The following is a 24,420-nucleotide window of genomic DNA, read 5'->3' on the forward strand; positions in this document are numbered from 1 at the left end:
TGAATGGTAACTGCTGGAAGCTTGACTTTTTAAAAATGTTTCAAAAACTATATAAATTCAGATCTCCAGCCAGTGGACCAATGAAAATTATCATTCAGCAGCACATTGGCAAAACATAAGGCTTAAAAAGTTCAAGAGTTTCCCCAAAGCTGTGTCCCTCGTTTTTGTTTTGTTTAGAGATACAGCACTGATACAGGCCCTTCGGCCCACTGAGTCTGCCGACCAACGACCACCCATTTATACTAACCCTACAGTAATCCCATATTCCCTACCACCTACACTAGGGACAGTTTATAATGGCCAATTTACCTATCAACCTGCAAGCCTTTGGCTGTGGGAGGAAACCGGAGCACCCGGCAAACCTACGCGGTCACAGGGAAAACTTGCAAACTCCGCAAAGGCAGTACCCAGAATTGAACTCTGGTCCCTGGAGCTGTGAGGCTGCGGTACTAGCCACTGTGCTGCCCAACACTCGTTCGTGTTGGACTCTGTTTACTGAAATGAAATCTGATTTGTTTTCAGCTGACTTGAATTTCTTCAAAGGATGGGTTTGTTAGGCTGTTAAATGCCCTTACTGTACCTTTGGAAGTACCACAGTTCTATTCCAAAAAAAAAAAGGTGGTCAATAATTTGCAATCATTCAAGTTTTGATTTGTAAAAGTGTTTACCACTGAAGTACAAAAAAAATTATTTCCAAAACTTTATCTTACAATCTCTGATTCAACAACATGATCAACTGAACAACCAGAGCTATAATTTACTTCTATCTAATTGTTCAAAAAAATCTAAACCTGAATAAAAAGTATTTACCAATCTATAACAAAGCTTGAGTTAGAATGAATGTTTTCAAATTTCAGTATGCTAAATACATGGAAAACCACAGCAATGAAGGCGTGCGACATGTGTACAGCAGAGCATGTACAGTTCATCTCTCAAAGAAACCCATGGTACACTTACTTTGGGCAGCTTTTGAGGAACAGCAAGGTAAGCTACTGTAAAGTATCAAAATAAACCTGCATCTATACTGATTCCATTTGATATAAATCCTTAAGTTGTGTTGAATTGAAACTTGGTAAAGTGAGCTTCACAACACTTACAGTGGCACATATCCATTTCCAAGCATAGTTATAAAATCATTGTATATAAAAATATTCGCTTAGGATTTTTGTTATTTTGTAATTGTTTTCAGGGAACATTAATGAAGCAAGAAGAATCCTGCAAACACTAGAAGAATCTGTACTAGGGTTAGCCATGGTCCGCTTAAGACGAGTGAGCCTAGAGCGACGCAATGGAAATATAGATGAAGCAGAGTTTCTGCTACAAGATGCTATTAAAAATAGTAAAACGCCCAGTGAAGCATCTTTCTATGCTGTGAAGTTGGCTCGTCTTTTATTCAAAGTAGAGAAGAGTCTTCCTAAGGCCAGGAAGGTTCTAGTGGAAGCAATAGACTTTGATAAGGTATGGAAATTATTTCAAATGTAAACTTCATTAAAACAATGACTTCTATGAACCAGACTTGTAGAGCAGAGAAACATATTTCAGTTTTGGTGAGGTTATGGGACAGCTGGTTATATTTGTTACAACCATTCTGCATTAAAATATAGTAGTAATATTGATCTTACTGAGCTTTTTAAATGTAAATCTAAATTGCATTGGATCACATGGTGGCTAAGATTCTTTACCAATTCCATGTTATACTGTTAAATTATTTGCAGTACAGAACCACTTCTAAAAGCAGCTGAATACATTGTTTCTCTTGCTGATAGAGCTGTCTTTATACTGTGAGGCTGTTTCACCAACAGAATGAGTGCAGCAAAAGGTGAAACACTGCATGCAGAGTTTTTGTCAAACTTAGTATGGTTAGTTCTGCACTGTTATATAATGGATCCAGAATAATCCAGTATTTAAATGATAGAAATGTTAATCAGTTGGATTATGTGGGCAACCAGTTTTGTTTTTTGCTTTCATCAGCTGTTTATAGGGTGGGATGAAGAGCTTCACTTCTAATTTACTACTCTAACATATAGGGTGGATTTGAAGCTGATTTTGGATAACTTTATATTTTATCCATTTTCCCTTGTCCTCTTTCCTCTCCCTCTTTCTCCGCCCCCCCCCCCCCCCCCCTAAATATTACCATCTCCTCACCTCCAGTTCAGTGAGGAGTATAATGTATGCTTTAAGCCCAGTATGGTTGGCCTTGGCCTTTATTTAAATTGCTTGGTACAATATTGAATTGTTAACTGGAGTAACAAAAGGTGTATGTAGTACAATTCAAATGATCAGCACTATTTAAATCCCTGTTGAACTTCATTGTCATCCCAACCTGAGGTTGTGTGCTTAATATTGAGGACAAGCTGTTATCTTTAATTATCTACATGAGAGAAAAAAAACAGTTGAGCCTTTCTCAAATTGTCATAACATTTTCAAAAGTCTTTATGCCTGTTGATAGTCTTGGGGTGCTGTCCTCACCATGTTCTGGATTGTGGAAAGGTTCCTGCAGACTGGAAAGTAGCAAATGTTAACCCCACTATTTAAGAAAGGAGGGAGCGAGAAAATGGGGAAACTACAGACTTGTTAATTTGATGTCAGTAGTAGGGAAAATGTTAGAATCTATTATAAAGGATGTGATAACTAGACACTCAGAAAATATGTAATTGGGCAGAGTCAACATGGATTTATCAAAGGGAAATCATGGTTGACAAACCTGTTGGAGTTTTTTGAGGTTGTTACTTGTAGCATTGTTAAGAGAACCAGTGGATGTGGTGTATTTGGACTTTCAGAAGGCTTTTGATAAGGTCCCACACAGGAGGTTGGTAAACAAAATTAGAGCACATGGGATTGGGGATAATATGCTGGTATGGATTGAGAATTGGTTAACACAGACAGAAAACAGTAGGAATAAATGGGTCATTCTCAGGATGGCAGCTGTTACTTGTGGGGTACTACAAGGATCGGTGCTTGGGCCACAGCTGTTCACAATCTATGTAAATGCTTTGGATGTGGGGACCAAATGTAATATTTCCAGATTTGCTGATCCCACAAAACTAAGTTGAGGATGCAAGGAGACTTCGAGGGGACTTGGACAGGCTAAGTGAATGGACAGGAACATGGCAGATGGAATATAATGTAAATAACTTTGGGAGAAAAAATAGAAAGACAGAGTATTTCTTAAATGGTGAGAGTTTGGGAAGTGTTCATGTCCAAAGGGACCTGGGTGTCCTTGTTCATGAGTCACTTAAAAACTAACATGCAGGTACAGCAAGCAAATAAGGCAAATGGTATGTTGGCCTTCATTGCAAGAGGTTTTGAGTACAGGAGTAAAGAAGTTTTGCTGCAATTGTATAAGCTGTAGTAAGACTGCACCTGGAATATTGTGTACAATTTTGGTCGTCTCATCTAAGAATATACTTGTTATAGAGGGAGTACAACGGAGGTTCACCAGACTAATCCCTGGGATAGTGGAATTGTCTTGGGAGAGATTGCGGAAACTGGGCCTGTGTTCTCTACTTTCAAAGAATGAGAGGTGATCTCATTGAAACTTAGAAAATTCAGTGGATGCAGATAGCACATTTCCCCTGGCTGGGGAGTCTAGAACCAGGGGCATAGTCTCAGAATGAGGGGTAGGCCATTTAAGACTGATGCGGAAGAATTTCTTCACTCGGAGGGTGGTGAATCTTTTGAGCATGTTCAAGACAGAAATTGATAGATATCTAGATACTAATGACAAGGGATATGGGATAACGTGGGAAAGTGACGTTGAGGTCGATCAGCCATGATCTGATTTGAATGGCAAGATAGGCTTGACTGGCTGAATGGCTTACTGCTGCTCATATGTTCTTATGTGCTTCCAATTTCCTTATTAACAAGTCACAAGGAGGCAACTGTTAAAGCATTTAAATTTTAAAAATCTCGTAACTGATGTACAACTTCAACTCTGAAAATCAGATGTTATGTTTTCTTTAACTGTAGTTTTTAGTTCTAAAAATAGATTCTGAAGAGACCCTGTGCAAAGTTTAATATCTGGTGGTTAGTTGAGGCAACATCTATTCAGTGCTGGATTAAAAAAATGTTTAAAGTGCTTCACTACATGGCTCTTTAGTAATGTGCAATATTTCTATATGAAAATCTTTTCATAAATTTGTGGGCAATTAAAACAATAATTTTTACATAAGCTTTCACTTTAATCATTGCTGTGTATTTTCAGATTACCTTCTACAGTAATTTGACCCATTGGAACAGCTCTAATGGCTTTATTCTACCATATACCATGCTGTATACAGCTGGGTATGTTCTCTTACTCCCATCCTGTGACACAAAAATCGTCACCAATTCAGGACATGTATTTTTGCAAAAAGTGCTGATTTTTATTTTCCCTCCCATTCTCCAGGCTGTCTAAGACGAGTGCAACTCCTCCAAGGAAGCCCAAGTGCAAATTATCGAGACTGGGAATCTGACTTGGGAGCTCATCAATTAAATGTAGTCAGTTAGTTTTTATGAAATGAGTAAAATATTGCCATCTTTTTACTAGGTAGTATTGTTTTTTGTAAACCTTTTGGATGATAGTGTCAACCTGTTTTGTGATTTTTAGGAAAGCACCAAACTATATCTGAATCTGTTGGAACTTGAATATAATTCAGATCTCCAGTTGAATGAGGAAAACATTCTGAATGCTTTTGACACAGCAATAAGTAGCTCGATGCCTATAGAAACCAGGATAGCCTTCTCCCAGCGAAAAGTTGAATTTTTGGAGGACTTTGGCTCTAATGTGAAAAGGTGAATTTTATTTATGCTTTGATAGTATGAAACAAGGTGGTGATTCTGATGAAAACAATTTAATAATTTTAAATTTGCTTGCTTACTTAGTGAAAAACCACTGAAATCAGTAATCAGGGGAAATTTGTCTTTTTAAATGTGCTGGAATTTTGGCCCTCATTGATCTCATCTTCAAATTGCATGTTTTTAAATGCAAGAGAAATTTTTCATCCACATTCACTAAGTAGAGCAACACCTGTCTGTGCATGGAACAGAAGTAAAGCATTAGTTACATTTGCATATTAGTGCATTCAGTTCCAAACATAAACATTCAGGTTCATAACCAAATTAAACTTGATGTTTCAGATTATTCTAGTACAAAACATGCTGAAGAGAGTAAATATTATGCAAACTTGCCTTAAACTGAAATTGTACTTTAGATCTCTATCATATTAAGTTAGGGATGCTCTTCCCCTTCAGGCTTAGGTCAAGGACTATCCATATCAATTAGTGCACATAGTTATTGAATTAACTACCTGAGAAATACATGGGTACAGTGGCCTGATGGTTATACTGGATAGCATCAATAGCAAGTTGTGAAATTGAATTCAATAAATCTGGTAATTTGTGGGATGACAGTGCAAAAGATTGCCATGAAACTTGCTGGATTGTCATTAAAAACCCAACTGGGTTCGCTAATGCCATTCAGGAAAGAGAACCTGTTGTCGCTATTCAATCCAAACATGTGAACCAGCCCCGCATTATGGTTGACTTTTGATGTCTTTATCATGCATAGAAATAGGCAATAAATAACTTGCCAGCTCTTTCTTTTAATCAGTCAATCTTGCGTTAGTCATGGTGTTGACATCAGTATCCTGGCAAAATAGTGAAGAAATTGGAACTGTTCTGAAATCTAATGTATACTTTAAGTGTTTTGATTTATGTTTCAAAATCCCAACAAATGAACATTAATGAGTATGTATCAAATGGCAAGTGTCCAAGCTGTATGAAGTAGCATTGTGATCTTTACTGGTAACTAGTAAAGATTCATTCATTTCTGGCACACATTGTTAAATGCAACTTATCTACAATATTTTATGTAACCCCAATTTACTTCGCAGTAAATGATTAAGTTGGGTTGTAATATCAGATGGAATGAAATGTGTGTATTTTGGTGTTCTGATGAAGGAATAATCTATTGAGCATTAAATGTGATTGTTGGAAGATACAAAAACATTTTTGAAGTTGGCATCAACTTTCAAGCAAATAGCTTAATCAGTTATTTTCTTTAATCTGCTTGAACAATTGCTGCACGAATAGCATTTGGCCTGTTCCTAGTTATGTATGATATGTTTTTCGAACATCAAATTTTACATACAGTATTTTTAAAATCTTTGGAAATTGCCATTAATTGTGTTCTGTATCCTAGACTCATGGTGGCTTATGATGATCATCAAAAGCTTTTAAAAGAACAGGAGTCATCTAAAAGGAAGGCAGAGAATGGGCAAGTGTTTTCTTTCATGAATATAGAAATAGCAATGGATCAGGAGTTGATTGAGGAACTCAAGTGTTTTACAATGAAGGATAACCTATTATACAATGTTTCTTAATGAGTTTTCTCTTCTGCGTACCCCATTGTAAAATTGGGTTTTATTGCTTGCAGCCAAAAGTTGTATGACTAGTTGTTCTACACTTAAAATGACAATGTTGGATTATCAGCCCACTGTCATAAAGTGATGGGACACCAATTCACATTTCAAGTTCCTTATAAATTTTGCGTGCTTAGTCAGAATTCCCAAGAAGGAAAACTGCTAGGTTGCACTATGCAACTTTTAGTGGCTCACAACATAGTAACAGAAGTAAGTAATTAGCGCCTCTAGCCAGTTTCCGCCATTCAGTTAGATCACAACAGATCTACATATTAACTCCATTTGCCTGCTGTGGTTCCACCAGAAGTGACATAGGGGTAAGAGCATGTGCTAGTGAGCACAGGAATAGGAGGATTGAGCGATTGAACACCTGGCTGGGGAATTGGTGCAGGAGGGAGGGCATCAGATTTGAGGCATTGGGACCTGTTCATGGGTAGGTGGAACCTGCAAAAGATGGACAGGTTGCACCTTAGCAGGACCGGGACTAATATCCTCGCAGGGAGATTTGCTAGTGCTGTCGGGGCGGGAGCTTGGATTGGAGGGAAGCAAAATTGGTAACCGGAAGCAGAAAAGTAGTAAGCAAAATTAGAAAGCAGACTAGACTATGACAAACATCAAATAGGATCAGAATGAGAAATAATAAGACCAAGTTGAGGGCACTCTAAGAATGCACGCAGCATTCACAACAAGGTAGATGATTTGAAGGCACAAATGGAGGTAAGTGGGTATGATTTGATTGCCATTACAGTGACGTGGTTAGAGGGTGACCAGGACTGAACTGAAAGTTCAGGGATATTCGTTTATAAAGGATAGGCGGAGGGGAAAAGGAGGTGGGGTAGTGCTGTTAAGGGTTAAGATCAGTACATTAGTGAGAGGATCTTTGATCGAAGGAGCAAGATGTAGAATCCGTTTGGCTGCAGCTAAGAAACAGCAAACATTGGTGGGAGTTGTTTATAGGTCACCAAACTGTAATGGTAATGTTGGGCATGGTAAAATCAGGAAATTAGTCGCATGTAGCTTGGACAATACAGAAATAATGGGCGACCCCAATTTACATATAGATTGGAGAAACCTAATTGGCACTAAGGTGTGGAAGATGAATTCCTGGGAGTGTGTATGACATGGGTTTCTGGACTGGGGATCGGGCTATTTTAGATATAGTATTGTGCAATGAAAGGGCTAATAACCTTGCTGTCAAGGAGCCATTAGGAAATAGTGACAACAATGAGAATGTTACATTTAAGTTTGAAAGATATAGTTTATTCTGAAACTAGTGTCTTAAATCTGAACAAATGAAACTGAGGGGCAAGTTGGCTATAGTGAATTGGGAAAATACATTAACAGATTTCATGGTAGACAGGCAATGGCAGTATTTAAAGTAGTATTGCACAGTTTACAACAAATATACATTCGAAGATGCAAAAACTCGAGGAAAGGTGAATCAACTGTGGCTACCAAAAGTTAAGGATTGTATTAGATCAAAGGAAGTGGCTAATGTTGCCAGAAAGTGATGAGCCTGAGGATTGGGAGCGATTTGGAATCCAGCAAAGGAGGACCAAGAAGCTGATAAAGGGAAAAGACAATATGAATGCAAGCTCACTAGAAACAAAGGCAGATTGTAAAAGCTTCTTTAGGTATGTGAAAAGGAAAAGATTAGCGAGGACAAGTGTGGGTCCATTACAGGCAGAGACAGAAGAATTTGTGGTGGAGAAAGGGGAAATGACAGGCTAAACAATTATATTGTCTGTCTTTGGAGAAAGATACAGAAAACCTCCCAGAAATACTAGGGAACCAGGGGACTTGTAAAAATGAGGAACTGAAAGAAATTGGTATTAATAGAGGTAGTACTCGGGGGGAAAAATTAATTGGATTGAAAGTTGATAAATCCTCTGGACCAGATAAGCTACATCCCAGAGTGTTGAAGGAGGTGGCTGCAAAAATAGTGAATGCATTGGTGAATATCTTTCAAAATTCTTTAAATCTGAAAAGATTCCTGCAGACTGAAAAGTAGTAAATGTTACCCACTATTTAAGAAGGGAGCGGGAGACAAAACAGAACTACAGACCTGTTTGACGTCTGTAGTTGGGAAAATGTTAGAATCTATTACACAGGATGTAATAAATGCACACTTGGAAAATATGATTGGGCAGAGTCAACATGGACTTATGAAAGGGAAATCATGCTTGAAAAACCTGTTGGAGATTTTTGAGGGTGGTACTTGTAGTATAAAGGAGAACAGTGGATATGTTGTATTTGGATTTTAAGAAGGCCTTTGATAGGGTCCCACACAGGACTTTAGTGAACAAAATTAGAGCGATTGGGAGTAATGGTATGGATTGAGAATTGGTTAACAGAGTAGGAATAAAAGGGTCATTCTCAGGATGGCAGGCTGTTAGAGCAGAGAGCATTACAGGCCCTTCGGCCCACGATGTTGTGCCGAACCTTTAACCTATTCTAGGATCAAACTACCTACATACCCTTCATACTACTATCATCCATGTACCTATCCAAGAGTCGCTTAAATGTCCCTAATGTATCTGCTTCTACTACCACTGCTGGCAGTGCATTCCACGCACCCACCACTGTAAAGAACCTACCTCTGACATCGCCCCGAAACCTTATCACCTTAAAATTATGCCCCCTGGTGATACTTTTTCCCAGGGTGGAAAGGGCTATCTGGCTATCCACTCTGTCTCTCATCTTATACCCCTCTATCAAGTCACCTCTCATCCTTCTTCGCTCCAATGAGAAAGGCCCTAGCTCCCTCAACCTTTCTTCGTAAGACATGCCCTCCAGTCCAGGTAGCATCCTGGTAAATCTCCTCTGCACCCTCTCTAAAGCTTCCACATCCTTCCTATAATGAGGTGAACAGAACTGAACACAATATTCCAAGTGTGGTCTAACCAGGGCTTTATAGAGCTGCAGCGTAACCCCGTGGCTCTTAAACTCAATTCCCCCTGTTAATGAAAGCCAACACCCCATACGCTTTCTTAACAACCCTATCAACTTGGGTGGCAACTTTGAGCGATCTATGGACATGGACCCCAAGATCCCTCTGTTCCTCCACACTGCCAAGACTCCTGTCTTTAAGCCTGTATTCTGCATTCAAATTCGACCTTCCAAAATGAATCACTTCACACTTTTCCAGGTTGAACTCCATCTGCCACTTTTCAGCCCAGCTCTGCATCCTGTCAATGTCCTTTTGCAACCTATAACAGCCCTCCACACTATCCACAACTCGAGCAACCTTCATGTCATCGGCAAACTTACTAACCCAGCCTTCCACTTCCTCATCCAAGTCATTTATAAAAATCACAAAGAGCAGAGGTCCCAGAACAGATCCCTGCGGAACACCACTGGTCACCGAGCTCCAGGCTGAATACTTTCCATCTACTACCACCCTCTGTCTTCAATTCTGTATCCAGACAGCCAACTTTCCCTGTATCCCATGCCTCCTTACTTTCTGAATGAGCCTACCATGGGGAACCTTATCAAACGCCTTGCTAAAATCCATATGCACCACATCCACTGCTCTTCCTTCATCGTGTTTTTTCACATCTTCAAAGAATTCAATAAGGCTTGAGGCATGATCTGCCCCTCACAAAGCCATGCTGACTGTCTCTAATCAAACTATGCTTTTCCAAATAATCATATATCCTGTCTCTCAGAATCCTCTCCAATAATTTGCCCACTACCGACGTAAGACTGACTGGTCTATAATTCCCAGGGTTATCCCTATTCCCTTTTTTGAACAAGGGAATAACATTTGCCACCCTCCAGTCATCTGGTACTACTCCAGTGGACAGTGAGGACGCAAAGATCATCGCCAAAGGCGCGGAAATCTCTTCCCTCGCTTCCCGTGATATCCTTGGGTATATTCCGTCTGGCCCCGGGGACTTATCTGTCCTCGTGTCTTTCAGAATTTCCAGCACATCCTCCCTCTTAACATGGTAGTAGTGGGGTACTGCAGCAATCAGTGCTTGGGCCCCAGCTATTCACAATCTGTACCAATGATTTGGATGTGGGGACCAAATGTAATATTTCCAAATTCGCTGATGACACAAAATTAGGTGGGAATGTAAGTTGAGGAGGAGGCAAGGAGTTTTCAAGGGGATCTGGAAAGGTTAAGTGAATGGGAAAGAACATGACAGATGGAATATAATGTGAATAAGTGTAAGGTTATGCACTTTGGGGGGGAAAAAAAGAGTATTTCATAAATGGTGCAGGGTTGGGAAGTGTTTATGTCCAAAGGGACCTGGGTCTCCTTGTTTGAGTCACTAAAAGCTAGCATGCAGGTACAGCAAGCAATTAGGGAGGCAAATGGTATGTTGGCCTTCATCGCAAGGGGATTGAAGTACTGGAATAAAGAAGTCTTGCTGCAATTGTGTAGAGCCTTGGTGAGACAGCACCTGGAATATTGTGTACAGTTCTGGTCTCTTTATCCAAGGAAGGATATACTTGCCATAGATGGAATGCAACGGAGGTTCACCAGACTAATCCCTTGGATGGTGGGGTTGTCTTCTGAGGAGACATTATGGAATCTCTGCCTGTATTCTCTGGAGTTTTGAAGAATGAGAGGTGATTTCATTGGAACTTAAAATTTGTACAGGGTGTGACAGGGTAGATGTGGATAGGATGTTTCCTCTGGCTGCTGAGTCTGGAACCAGAGGACACAGTCTCAGAATAAGGGGCAGGCCATTTAAGACTGAGTAAAGAAATTCCTCTGCATCTCAGAGGGTGGTTAATCTTTGGAATTCTACCCCAGAGGGCTGTAGAAGCTCGATCATTGAGCATGTTCAAGACAGAAATCAATAGATTTCTGAATACAAATGACATCAAGGGATATGGGGAAAGTGGGGACAAATGAGAGGTAGATGATCAGCCATGATTTGTTTGGTGTAGCAGGCTTGATGGGCCAAATGGCCGACTGCTGCTCCTATTTCCTATGTAAAACTGTGATCAATAGATTTTTGATCTCTCTGAATTGAGGGATATGGGGAGCGGGCAGAAAAGTGGAGTTGAAGTAGGTCAGCCATGATTGTATTGGCTCAAGTGGCCAAATGGTCTACTCATGTCAAGTACTTAGTCACTGCTGGCAAGGGACAAAGAAAAGGAAGAATTTATTAAAATTTAGATTTCCACTTTTAACTTTTTTTTATGTATAAACTACTTTATGGCCTTATGGCCTTGTAACATTGTCCATGGTAAAGTGTGTTGGTGTTGGGGGTGTGGAGTGTGACCACATTTGAGTTTACCTTCAGTAATTTTAATGGGATTGGGAACTATGGGTTTCACCTTCAATTTTCATAGAAACCTCCCCCACTCCAGAATGGGCAGTAGTGCAACATTTGAAAAATATTTTCAAGACCACAAAATAAGCTGGGGGCTACAGGACTCTATTTGTAATAAGCTAGTAAAGGCTGAGTCGGCAGCAAGCTTGGACAGAGCTGCAATAAACAAGGAGTGAGGCTAAAGTACCAAGCTGACATAAGTGCAAACACTTAAGTCGTAAATTTCAGCCAGAGATTTTTTTTAATGGGAGTAGGAAATTTTGAATCCGGTAAGGTCAAGTGGGGCATACGTAAGGAAAGGTTTGTTAGAGCATGGAGCCTCTGCCATTTAATGTCAATCGCTGGAGCGGCTTAAATGTCAAAGGCCAAATGGGGAGTGGGTTGGCTGGGGCTGTCTTGAGCACAAGCCAGAATGTCCGTAGATCCCTGAAGGCAGCAGCACAGGTAGATAAGGTGGTTAGGAAGGCTTACGGGATACTTGCCTTTATTAGCCGAGGCATAGAATATAAGAGTAGGGGGGGGTTATGATGGAGCTGTATAAAAACGTTGGTTAGGCTACAGTTGGAGTGCTGTGTACAGTTCTGGTCACCACACTATAGGAAGGATGTGATTGCAATGGAGAGGGTGCAGAGGAGATTCACCAGGATGTTGCCTCGGCTGGAGCATTTCAGTTATGAAGACTGACTAGTTAGACTGGGTTTGTTTTCCTTGAAGCAGAGAAGGCTGAGGGGGGACCTGATTGAGGTATACAAAATTATGAGGGGGATAGATAGGAAGAAACTTTTTCCCTTAGCGGAGAGGTCAATAACTAGGGGGCATAGATTTAAGGTAAGGGGCAGGAGGCTTAGAGTGGAATTGAGGAAGTTTTTCACCCAGAGGGTGGTTGGAATCTGGAACACAGTGCCTGAAGGAGTGGTAGAGGCAGGAACATTCAAGAAATATTTAGATGAGCACTTGAAACGCCATAACATACAAGACTACGGGCCAAGTGCGGGGAAATGGGATTAGTTAGGACCGTGCTCGATGGTCGGCATAGGCTCTTTGGGCCAAAGGGCCTGTTTCTGTGCTGTAAAACTGACTGACTCTAATGTGGGGAGCAATTTTTTAACATAGCAAGACTGTTATAACTACGAAGCAGGAGCACCTTAAGATTCCGGTGTAGAGCATGGGAATGGAGCTGCCATATTGGCCAGCTGGGGATTGAGGGTATATTGCCATTTATAAAGGCTGAGATGAAGACAGTCGTTGCTGTGCAGTGGTGGGGAAGGGGAGGCTGGAGAAGAGGTATAAGGCAGAAGTGAGGCCTGATCTTTCTTGTATAGATTCAGACCCAGGTGCTGATTTGAAATGGTGTTGTAACCTTGCCATTCATTGTGATGTTTAATTATGGCTCTAATTTAGCTTCATTACAATAGAACATTCCTCCATATCTTTGAAAAGTAATTTAAATTTGCATTTAATTTTTCAGTGACCTAATATGGTTGTCCTAGTTTTTTTTACCACAAAAGTCTTCCCTTTTAAATATGCTGTGGAATGAAGTGCATTTAATTTGTATGTCTAAATATAACAGGTCAGAAGAGCCAGAGGAGAAAAAACAAAGGAGTGATGCAGCATTAGCATCTGCCCAGCTGATGAGTGGGGACTTGCAGGCTAATCAGGCTGCATATAACTACAATGCTTGGTATCAGGTGAGTAGTTTCCACTCAAATTACAGATTATCAGCCAAAAACATTGCTGTAAAACTAAATCATGAAACTCCTTTTTGATTTATTTGAAAAATTGTTGAATTTCCTTATCCAGTTTGGTATTTCATTACTGCATATCTGCTCCATTTAAAAAAAAAACTCATTGAATTCTCCAATGTTTAATTTGTGTAGCTGTGCACAGGCCTTTGTATGGTCAGTCTGTTTAACTTAACTGTAGAACAGCCTTGAAGACTGATTAGGTGTGACTTCCCTCAAATTCACTTGTAAGGGTATGCTTCAGATCAGTGGGAGTAGAGCTGATATCAGATCTGTTGATGGTGTAGTGAGCCAAACAGACCAGGATGGTCCCCAATATATCTTTGTGATCTGTGGTCTGTTGTCTGATTTCAATGGAATGGTGATGAGTGTACTACAGTTATCTTGACAACTTCCTTGAATTATGAATTTGGGGGAGAAAGTGTTGACCATTACGGAGACCTGGATATCACAGGGGCAGGAATGGATGTTGGATGTTCCAGGGTTTAGATGTTTCAAAAGGAATAGGGAGGGAGGTAAGAGGTGGGGGAGTGGCATTGCTAATCAGGGATAGTATCACAGCTGCAGAAAGGGAGGTCGTCGAGGAGGGTTTGTCTACTGAGTCAGTATGGGTGGAAGTCAGAAACAGGAAAGGAGCAGTCACTTTGGGAGTTTTCTATAAACCACCACCCCCCCCCCCCCCCCCCAATAGCAACAGAGACACGGAGGAACAGATTGGGAGGCAGATTTTGGAAAGGTGCAGAAGTAACAGGGTTGTTGTCATGGGTGAATTCAACTTCCCTAATATTGATTGGAACCTCCTTAGTGCAAATAGTTTGGATGGAGCAGATTTTGTCAGGTGTCCAGGAAGGTTTCCTGACTCAATATGTAGATAGCCTCCCCTCTAGTCGGCCTATGTTGGATTTGATGCTTGGCAACGAACCAGGCCAGGTGGCAGATCTCTCTGTGGGAGAGCAATTCGGTGATAGTGATCACAACTCCCTGACCTTTACTATAGTCATGGAGAGGGACAGGAGCAGACGGGATGGGAAAATATTTAATTGGGGGAGGGGGAATTACAATGCTATTGGGAAGGAACTGGGGAGCATAAACTGGGAACGGATGTTCTCTGGGAAATGCACGACAGAAATGTGGCGGTTGTTGAGGGAGCACTTGCTGCGACTGCTGGATAGGTTTGTCCCGATGAGGCAGGGAAGGGATGGTAGGGTGAAGGAACCTTGGATGCCAAGAGATGTGGAACAGCTAGTCAAGAGGAAGAAGGAAGCTTACTTAAGGTTGAGGAAGCAAGGATCAGACCAGGCTCTAGAGGGTTGCAAGGTAGCCAGGAAGGAACTGAAGAATGGACTTAGGAGAGCTAGAAGGGGACATGAAAAAGTCTTGGGTAGGATTAAGGAAAATCCCAAGGCGTTCTACACTTGTGAGGAACAAGAGGATGGCCAGAGTGAGGGTAGGGCCGATCAGGGATAGTGGAGGGAACTTGTGCCTGGAGTCGGAGGAGGTAGGGGAGGTCCTTAATGAATACTTTGCTTCAGTATTCACTAGTGAGAGGGACCTGGTCGTTTGTGAGGACAGCATGAAACAGGTTGATGAGAAGGAGGATGTGCTGGAAATTTTGAAAGACATAAGGATAGATAAATCCACGGGGCCAGACGGGATATACCCAAGGATATTACGGGAAACGAGGGAAGAGATTGCCACGCCTTTGGCGATGATCTTTGCGTCCTCACTGTCCACTGGAGTAGTACCAGATGATTGGAGGGTGGCAAATGTTATTCCCTTCAAGAAAGGGAATAGGGATAACCCTGGGAATTACAGACCAGTCAGTCTTACATCGGTGGGCAAATTATTGGAGAGGATTCTGAGACAGGATGTATGATTATTTGGAAAAGCATGGTTTGATTAGAGACAGTCAGCATGGCTTTGTGAGGGGCAGGTCATGCCTCACAAGTCTTATTGAATTCTTTGAGGATGTGACAAAACACATTGAAGGAAGAGCAGTGGATGTGGTGTATATGGATTTTAGCAAGGCGTTTGAGGTTCCCCATGGTAGGCTCATTCAGAAAGTAAGGAGGCATGGGATACAGGGAAATTTGGCTGTCTGGATACAAAATTGGCTGGCCCATAGAAGACAGAGGGTGGTAGTAGATGGAAAGTATTCAGCCTGGAGCTCGGTGACCAGTGGTGTTCCGCAGGGATCTGTTCTGGGACCTCTGCTCTTTGTGATTTTTATAAATGACTTGGATGAGGAAGTGGAAGGCTGGGTTAGTAAGTTTGCTGATGACGCAAAGGTTGCTGGAGTTGTGGATAGTGTGGAGGGCTGTTGTAGGTTGCAATGGGACATTGACAGGATGCAGAGCTGGGCTGAGAAGTGGCAGATGGAGTTCAACCTGGAAAAGTGTGAAGTGATTCATTTTGGAAGGTCGAATTTGAATGCAGAATACAGGCTTAAAGACAGGAGTCTTGGCAGTGTGGAGGAACAGAAGGATCTTGGGGTCCACGTCCATAGATCGCTCAAAGTTGCCACCCAAGTTGATGGGGTTGTTAAGAAGGCGTATGGGGTGTTGACTTTCATTAACGGGGATTGAGTTTGAGCTGCGAGGTTATGCTGCAGCTCTATAAAGCCCTGGTTAGACCACACTTGGAATATTGTGTTCAGTTCTGGTCGCCTCATTATAGGAAGGATGTGGAAGCTTTAGAGGGTGCAGAGGAGATATACCAGGATGCTGCCTGGACTGGAGAGCATGTCTTATGAAGAAAGGTTGAGGGAGCTAGGGCCTTTCTCATTGGAGCGAAGAAGGATGAGAGGTGACTTGATAGAGGTGTACAAGATGATAGGCATAGATAGAGTGGATAGCCAGAGACTTTTTCCCAGGGCGGAAAGGGCTATCACCAGGGGCCATAATTTTAAGGTGATTAGGGCGGCACAGTGGCGTAGTGGTTAGCACCGCAGCCTCACAGCTCTAGCGACCTGGGTTCAGTTCTGGGTACTGCCTGTGTGGAGTTTGCAAGTTCTCTGTCTGCGTGGGTTTTCTCCGGGTGCTCCGGTTTCCTCCCACATGCCAAAGACTTGCAGGTTGATGGGTAAGTTGGCCATTATAAATTGCCCCTAGTATAGGTAGGTGGTAGGGAAATATAGGGACAGGTGGGGATGTGGTAGGAATATGGAATTAGTGTAGGATTAGTATAAATGGGTGGTTGATGGTCGGCACAGACTCGGTGGGCCGAAGGGCCTGTTTCAGTGCTGTATCTCTAAATAAAAAAAAAATGAGGCCCCTCATTTTGAAACTGTGGCCCCTAATTCTAGATTCCCTCAAGGGGAAACACCCTCTCGCCTACCTTTTCAAGCCTCCTCAAAATCTTATGTTTCAATAAGACCCTCCTCATTCTTCAAAACTCCAATGAGTATAGGCACAACCTGCTCAACTTTTCCTCAAGACAATCTCTTCATCCAGGAATCAATCTTGTGAAGCTTCTCTGAGCTGGCTCCAATGCAAGTATATATCTCCTTTAAATAGAGACCAGAACTGTATGCAATACTCTGGGTGTGGTGTCTCCAATGTCCTGTACAGTTATAGCAAGACTTTCCTAGTTTTATACTCCATCCCCCTTGCAATAAAGACCAGCATTCCATTTATCTTCATTACTTGCTGTATCTGCATGCAACCTTTTTGTGATTCATGTATGAGGACACACTGATCCCTCTATACTGCAGCATTCTGCAGTCTCCATGTAAATCTGCTTTTCTACTCTTCCCACCAAGTGACAACCTCGCATTTCCCCACATTATACTCCTTCTGCCAAATATTTGCCCAATCGCTTTATCTATATCCCTTTGCAGACTGTGTCCTCCTCACAACTTGCTTTCCTACCTACTTGTATTGTCAGCAAATTTGGCTGTAATACACTGTCCCTTCGTCCAAGTCATTCATATAGATCATAAGTAGTTAAGGCCCCAGCACTGATTCCTGTGGCACTCCTGACTGTTTCCTATTGGCCAATCCTCTTTCCATACTAATATTAACCCCAACATTAACTCTTAGCTTGTGCAGTCACCTTTTATGTGACACCTTATCAAATGCCTTTTGGAAATCCAAATACACTACATCTACTGGTTCCCCTTTATGTACCTTGCTCGTTACATCCTGAAAGAACTCTAATAAATTTGTCAAACTTGATTTCCTTTTCATACAATCAAGCAGAATCAAAATGGTTTTATGATTTTCTGAATGTTCTGCTACAACTTCCTTAATGGATTCCAGCATTGTCCCAATGACATTTGTTAGGCTAACTGCCTATGGTTGCCTGCTTTCTGTCTCCCTGCTTTCTTGAATAGAGGAGTTACATTTGCAGTTTTCCAATCCAATGGGATCTTTCCAGAATCTAGTGAATTTTGGAAGATGGTAACCAATGCATCCACTGTCTCTACAGCCACTTCTAAGACCCTAGGATGCAGGCCATCAGGTCCAGGGGATGTGGCAGCCTTTAGTCCCATTAGTTTACTACTCTAGTGAAGGGTGGTTGTTTTCAAGTTCCTCCCTCCCTTTTGCCTCTTAACATTTCTACTCTTCGTGTGATATTTTTTCCGTCTTCTGTGAAGACTGATGCAAAATATTTGTTCAGAGTCTCTGCCGTTTCCTTGTTTCCCATTATTCCTCAACTTCATCCTCTAAGGGACCAACGCTTGCTTTAGCTACTCTCTTCCTTTTTATATACTTGTAGAAGCTTTTAATGTCTGTTTTATATATCTTGCTAGTTTACACTCATTCTAACTTTTTAAAATAATTCTCTGCTGGTTTCTAAAATGTTCCCAATCTTCTGGCCTACTAATCTTTGCAGCATTGTATGCCTTTTCTTTCAAATTGATACCACACTTAACTTTTTATTCATTCATGGGATGTGGGCATCATTGGCTCGGCCAACATTTATTGTCAGTCTCTACCCTTGAGCCACAGATGGTGCATCTTTCTCAATGGTATAGATCTTGAATGTTTGCCTCTGCTTATCTACCGTCTCACCTTTTTAACCTTTCTCCCCAGTCCACTCTAGCCATCTCATTTTTCATACCTTTGTAAGTGCCTATATTTAGGTTTAAGAAACTAGTTTTAGACCCAAGTTTCTCACCCTTAAACTGAATGTGGAATACATGTTATGATCACTCTTGCCTGGAGGGTCCTTTTACTATGCAGTCATTAACTAATCCCGTCTCATTGCACATTACCAGGTCTAAAATAGCCTATTCCCTGATTAGTTCCAGAATATATTATAAGAATCTGTCCCTAATACACTCTATAAACTCATCCTCCAAGCTACCTTTGTCAATTTGATTTGTCTAATCAGTATGAAGATTAAAATTGCCCACGATTAATGCAGTACCTTCCTTACAAGCCCCCATCATTTCTTGATTTATACTCTGTCCTACAGTGTGGCTACTGTTGGGTGACCTATAAACTACCCCCACTAGTGACTACTTTCCCTTGCTATTTCTTTCTTCCACCCAAACTGATTCTAAATCTTGATCATACGAGCCAAGATAATTTCTCACTATTGTACTGATATCATCCTTTTATTAACAGAGCTACCTCACTTCCTTTTTCTTTTCTTATCCTTCTGAAATGTCAAATACCCTTGAATATTCAGTTCCCAGCCTGGGTCACTCTGCAGCCATGACTCTAATGGCTATCGTATCATACCCATTTGTTTCTAATGCTATCAATTTATCCATCTTACAAATGGTGCATGTATTTAGGTAAAGAGCCTATAGTTGTCTATTTACCATTTTTCCCTTGTCTGACCTTCTTTGCTGTCGCGTGCTCTGTCTGTCTGTCTGACCCCTCTTCGCTCTTTCCTTTTCTCCCCCCCCCCCCCCACCCCACTATTTAGTTTAAGTCCTCTCTACAGCCCTAATTATACAGTTTGCCAGACACTCCTCCCAGTGCAATTCAAGTTAAGCCTGTCCCAACAGTACAGCTCCTTGCTTCCCCAGTACTGGTGCCAGTGCCCCATGAATTGAAATCCATTTCTCCCACACTAATCTTTGACCCACACATTTAACTCTTTGATCTTAATTATCCTATGCCAGTTTGCTTGTAGCTCCGATAATAATCCAAAGATTATTACCATCATTCTCCATTTTTAATTTAGCCCCTAGCTGCTCATACTGCTTTAGAACCTCTTTCTTCCTATGTCATTGGTCTGCTGGCTCAGTGGGTCTTAAACAAAATTAACTTTGGCAGCCTGTTCAATCTGTGCATAGTCTACACAAGCTTCACCTAATTCAATATTAATTGACATTCAGGCCTGCAGCATCAACAAAGTAGAAGGACCTTTGCATTTGGCTGCTATACTTTTGAAAGTATTAATGTTGACGCCAAAAGCCCAAAGTGGTATGATTGCCATGATAAACATTTTTGAAAGGCTTTTAAAATGTAAATTTAACAAACCTCTGTACTATATATTTGACCAGTTTTTGTTGTCTTCTCCAACAGTACAATTATCCAACACCCTGGAACTATGGCCAGTATTACCCACCTCCTACCTAATTTACTGGAATTTCTTGGACTGAAGTGTTTCCTTTTCATTTTTAAAAGTAAAAAGTGGAAAATATTTCATTTTAATGGATGCCCTATCTAAGACTGGAATTTTTTTTCGAGGAATAAAACTGGGGAAAAGCTGTTGACTGCTTTGAGGTCAGATATGATTTGTTCAAAAACCTATTTTGTGAAATCTCATCTTTTTGAATGTTTTTTATAATCTCTTCATACTTGTTAATAGGAAAATAAATTGTAAAAACACTGCAGAGCACCACTGATATAGTTTCTTAAATGGCAATTTCATGCAATTGTAGAATTTTGAAAAAATGTCAAGAACTATGTAATCAAGTTTAAAAGTACAACTAGTACATTTTTGAGGTGAGCTTCAAAGCAGTATTTTGCTTTTTATATTTAATGAAAATATAACTACACATCTGGGAGCCCTGACTTTTCATACCCAAAAGTCAGTAATACCTCCTGCTTTGTGGAAGTCGTACTGACATATCCAGTAATTATTTTGAACACATTTAAGCAATGAGATCTTGCAGATCCATTCCTGGTACACTAAACTGAAATTGTGTTGCTAGTCTGTGCAATATTAAACATAGAAGCTGCTTCTTGTAAATGCAGTTGCTCTAATTTTAGAAGCAATGTTATTCAACAAATGGATTGCCACTGCTGTATCTGTTGGCAAGCAGCAGGTATAAAAGATGTTGCATACATAGCTCATTTTTTCCAACTGACAGCATAAAATTTCACACATTCAAAAAAAATAGTTTCTTCCCATTAAGTACATAAGGGCAGCAAGAGGATAAAAGTACAAGGCTGAGCAAGTTTAAGACTGGACATTGGGATTTTTTTTTATTTAGACAGACTGATCAACTAGAAAGGGTTGCTTGGAACAGATGCTGAAGATAGGAATGTGAATTTAGTTAAGAAAAGGCTATGTATTGGGAGGGGGAGATGATCAGACTGCTATTCTGGAACAATGTGATTCAAATGAGCCAAAGGATTTTTAAAATTTAAATCTTTTCTAATATAGATCAGAATTTTACCAAGCTCTGTTCTTGATTTAGTAGATTTGCTGTGTTCCACTTCGTCATCTACAAGACTTGCATCACCAATGCAATCATACAGTTGTAAAGAGAAAGTATGTCAGAGTAAAGCTGGCTATCTGAAAGTAGGTCACAATAAAGCACTTCAGAAAGTTCATGACATCCAAGCTGTATCCCTGTTATAATTCATATAAAATCACAGTTCATGTACCCATTCACAATCACTAGTTTCATTTTGTTAGATGTCGATCGGCTCATATATTTAAAATATTCTTCCTCCTTGCAGCTTCCTTGCATCATCCATGATTCAGTATCACCATCAGCCATATTCCAGGGTTAATATTTCAGCTACAGATGACTTATCTGACCTAAACTTTACAGCTAGAAAAGAGTTTTGTCCCTCTCTTTGTGGACTAATCTTGTTTGTGGTAAAGGCATCTATTTTATAGCATGTCATTTTTTTGCCTGGACTTGTGCAATGTTAGAGTAAATATTTAAGAACGTTCATGCTTTTAAATAAATTTACATTATATGTAACAGAATATGCATAGCATGGACAAATTTTGGGCAAGAGGGAAAAATTATTCTGTTATTTACTGCAGTCTAAGAAATTAATTTTCACTGCCGAGATAGCACTTCAACAGTTGTAAAATTGATTTAACTGAGCAAAAATAGAATTTATATAGAATTCCTTTTTAAAAGAAAAAAAATTGCTGTGATGCCCTGGGGGGGGGGGCGGAAAATGATACAACACTGAAGGAGGTCTGTGCTGCCTCTTTGGTAGAGTTTTCCATTTTGCCCTGCTGTTCCTCAGCCCTGTAATTTTCAAGTTTTTTTTTTTCCAAATTCCTTTTGAAAATTACTACTGATTCGGTTTCCACTACCCTTTCAGGAAGTGCATTCCAGATCATACCTGTTTTTTAAAAAATGTTTCCTTCTGTCAACTTTTCAATCAACTTAAATTTGTGTCTTTTGGTTATCAACCCTTCTGTCACTGGATACAGTTTCTCCTTATTTATTCTATCAAAACCATTAATGATTTTGAATACTTCTATCAAATCTCCTCTTCTCTGTTCTAACAAGAACAAATCCAGCTACTCCATGTAAGTGAAGTCCTTCATCCCTGGTGTCACTCTGGTAAATCTTTTGTACACAAGGCCTTGATGTTTTTCCTCAAGTGTGGTGTCTAGAATTAAACACCAAACTCCAGCTGAGGCCTAATTGGTGTTTTATAAAGATTTAATATAACTTCCTTGTTTTTGTATTGTCTATAAAAATACAGATGAGATCTTTGGCTTTATTAATAGCCTTTTCAGCTTGTCTTTCCACCTTCAAGGACTTGTGCACATACACCCATAGGTGTTGCTGTTCCTGAACCCCTTTAAAATTGCACCCTTGAGTTTCATAGCATAGAGAGATATAGCACTGAAACAGGCCCTTTGGCCCACAGTCTGTGCCAACCAACACCCATTTATACTAATCCCATATTCCCTGCCACATCCCCACTATTCTCCTACCACCTACCTACACTCGGGGCAATTTTTTACAGTGGCCAATTTACCTATCAACCCACAAGTCTTTGGCACGTGGGAGGAAACCAGAGCACCTGGAGGAAACCCATGCAGTCACGGGGAGAACTTGCCAACTCCACACAGGCAGTACCTAGAAGCGAACCTGGGTTGCTGGAGCTGTGAGGCTGCAGTGCTAACCACTGCGCCGCCCCGCTGGAAAGCGATTTGGGACTTCCTGAGATCACGAAAGGTGTATGAATGCAAGTGCTGTAAGATTTGGTCTGGGAGTCAGTTTACCCAAAAGGGGGTGGTTTATATTTCTTCTCATTCTTCCTATTTAATGCAGAAGTGTGAAGTGATGCATATAATTTTATCGGCTGTGCGTCTACCCATTTCACCTGTCTGTGTTCTGAAGTCTGTTACTATCCTATAGTTGTTTACCACAGTTCAGAGCTTGTCATCTGTAAACTTTGAAATTATGCCATGTACTCCAATCCAGGTTTGTGATAGATATCAAAGTACAGTGGGCTGAATACAGCCCTTGGAGAGCACCTCTGTACGCTTTCCTCCAGTTTGAAAAAATAATTGTTCAACTGTGCTATCTACTTTGTTATTTAGCCAATTTTGTATCCATACTGTCAGGTTAAATTCTGTTAGCACATTAATTCTGCATAGTAGCTGGTTCCTAAATTCTTAATGTCTTAACTAAAATGAAGAAAAATCTAAAAATGTGTGAAGAGCTTCTCAGAATACCCACCTGTTGGACGTTTTGCTGTCCATGACGTGACAAACTGTGGCTGTAGGTGTGATCAAGGCAATTAATAAGAAGGAATCTGCTGTGAAAACTACCAATACTGCAAGTAAAATACTAAAGTGAATATCACCGCTGAGCCCTAGCATTCAGCAAATGCTGTTGAGACTGACATCACAAACATTTATTAGGGTAGGCAGTGCCATAGTGGTATTATCACTGGACTAGTAACCCAGAGACCCAGGGTATTTCTCTGGGGACATGGGTTTGAATCCCACCACAGCAGAAGATGGGTAAAAACCCATCTGGTTCACTCATGTCCTTTTAGGGAAGGAAATCTGCCATCCTTACCTGGTCTGGCCTACATGTGACTCCAGACCCACAGCAATGTGGTTAACTCTTACATGCCCTCTGAAATGCCCTAGCAAGCCACTCAGTTGTATCTAACAGCTACGCAGTCAATAAAAACGAATGAAACCGGATCGACCTAGGCACCGGAAAAGACAACGGCAAACCCAGCCCTGTCGACCCTGCAAAGTCATCCTTACTAACATCTGGGGGCTTGTGCCAAAGTTGGGAGAGTTGTCCCACAGACTAGTCAAGCAACAGCCTGACATGGTCATACTCACGGAATCATACCTTACAGAAAATGTCCCAGACACTGCCATCACCATCCCTGGGAATGTCCTGTCCCACTGGCAGGACAGATCCACCAGAGGTGGTGGCACAGTGGTATACAGTAGGGAGGGAGTTGCCCTGGGAGTTCTTAACATTGACTCCAGACTCCATGAAGTCTCATGGCATCAAGTCAAACATGGGCAAGGTAACCTCCTACTGATTACCACCTACTGCCCTTCCTCAGCTGATGACTCAGTACTTCTCCATGTTGAACACCACTTGGAGGAAGCACTGAGGGTGGCAAGGGCACAAAATGTACTCTGGGTGGGGGACTTCAATGTCCATCACCAAGCGTGGCTCGGAGGCACCACTACTGACCGAGCTGACCGAGTCCTAAAGGACATAGCTGCTAGACTGGGTCTGCGGCAGGTGGTGAGGGAACCAACACAAGGGAAAAACATACTTAACCTCTTCCTCACCAATCTGCCTGCCGCAGATGCTTCTGTCTATGACTGTGTTGG

The 24,420-nt window shown here is 41.1% G+C and overlaps 1 protein-coding gene across 5 annotated transcripts in view; it reads left to right on the forward strand.

The window, feature by feature from the left end:
* Positions 1 to 20,143, forward strand: part of prpf39 (PRP39 pre-mRNA processing factor 39 homolog (yeast)) — a 61,408-nt gene extending 41,265 nt beyond the window's left edge. For 2 of the 5 annotated variants that reach the window (XM_068038856.1, XM_068038857.1), the window contains 6 exons: positions 858 to 984; positions 1,190 to 1,458; positions 4,589 to 4,773; positions 6,182 to 6,256; positions 13,263 to 13,380; positions 19,920 to 20,143. In XM_068038856.1, coding sequence (XP_067894957.1) covers positions 858 to 984; positions 1,190 to 1,458; positions 4,589 to 4,773; positions 6,182 to 6,256; positions 13,263 to 13,380; positions 19,920 to 19,973 — 828 coding nt within the window. In that variant the 3' untranslated portion in view covers positions 19,974 to 20,143. Of the gene's footprint in view, positions 1 to 857; positions 985 to 1,189; positions 1,459 to 4,204; positions 4,285 to 4,387; positions 4,480 to 4,588; positions 4,774 to 6,181; positions 6,257 to 13,262; positions 13,381 to 19,919 lie in introns of those variants that run through there. The other 3 variants (XM_068038858.1, XM_068038859.1, XM_068038860.1) reach the window with 3 other exon arrangements.
* Positions 20,144 to 24,420: the final 4,277 nt, after the last annotated feature.

The sequence above is a fragment of the Heterodontus francisci genome, chromosome 9 (genome assembly GCF_036365525.1).
Source record: "Heterodontus francisci isolate sHetFra1 chromosome 9, sHetFra1.hap1, whole genome shotgun sequence".
NCBI lineage: Eukaryota > Metazoa > Chordata > Chondrichthyes > Heterodontiformes > Heterodontidae > Heterodontus > Heterodontus francisci.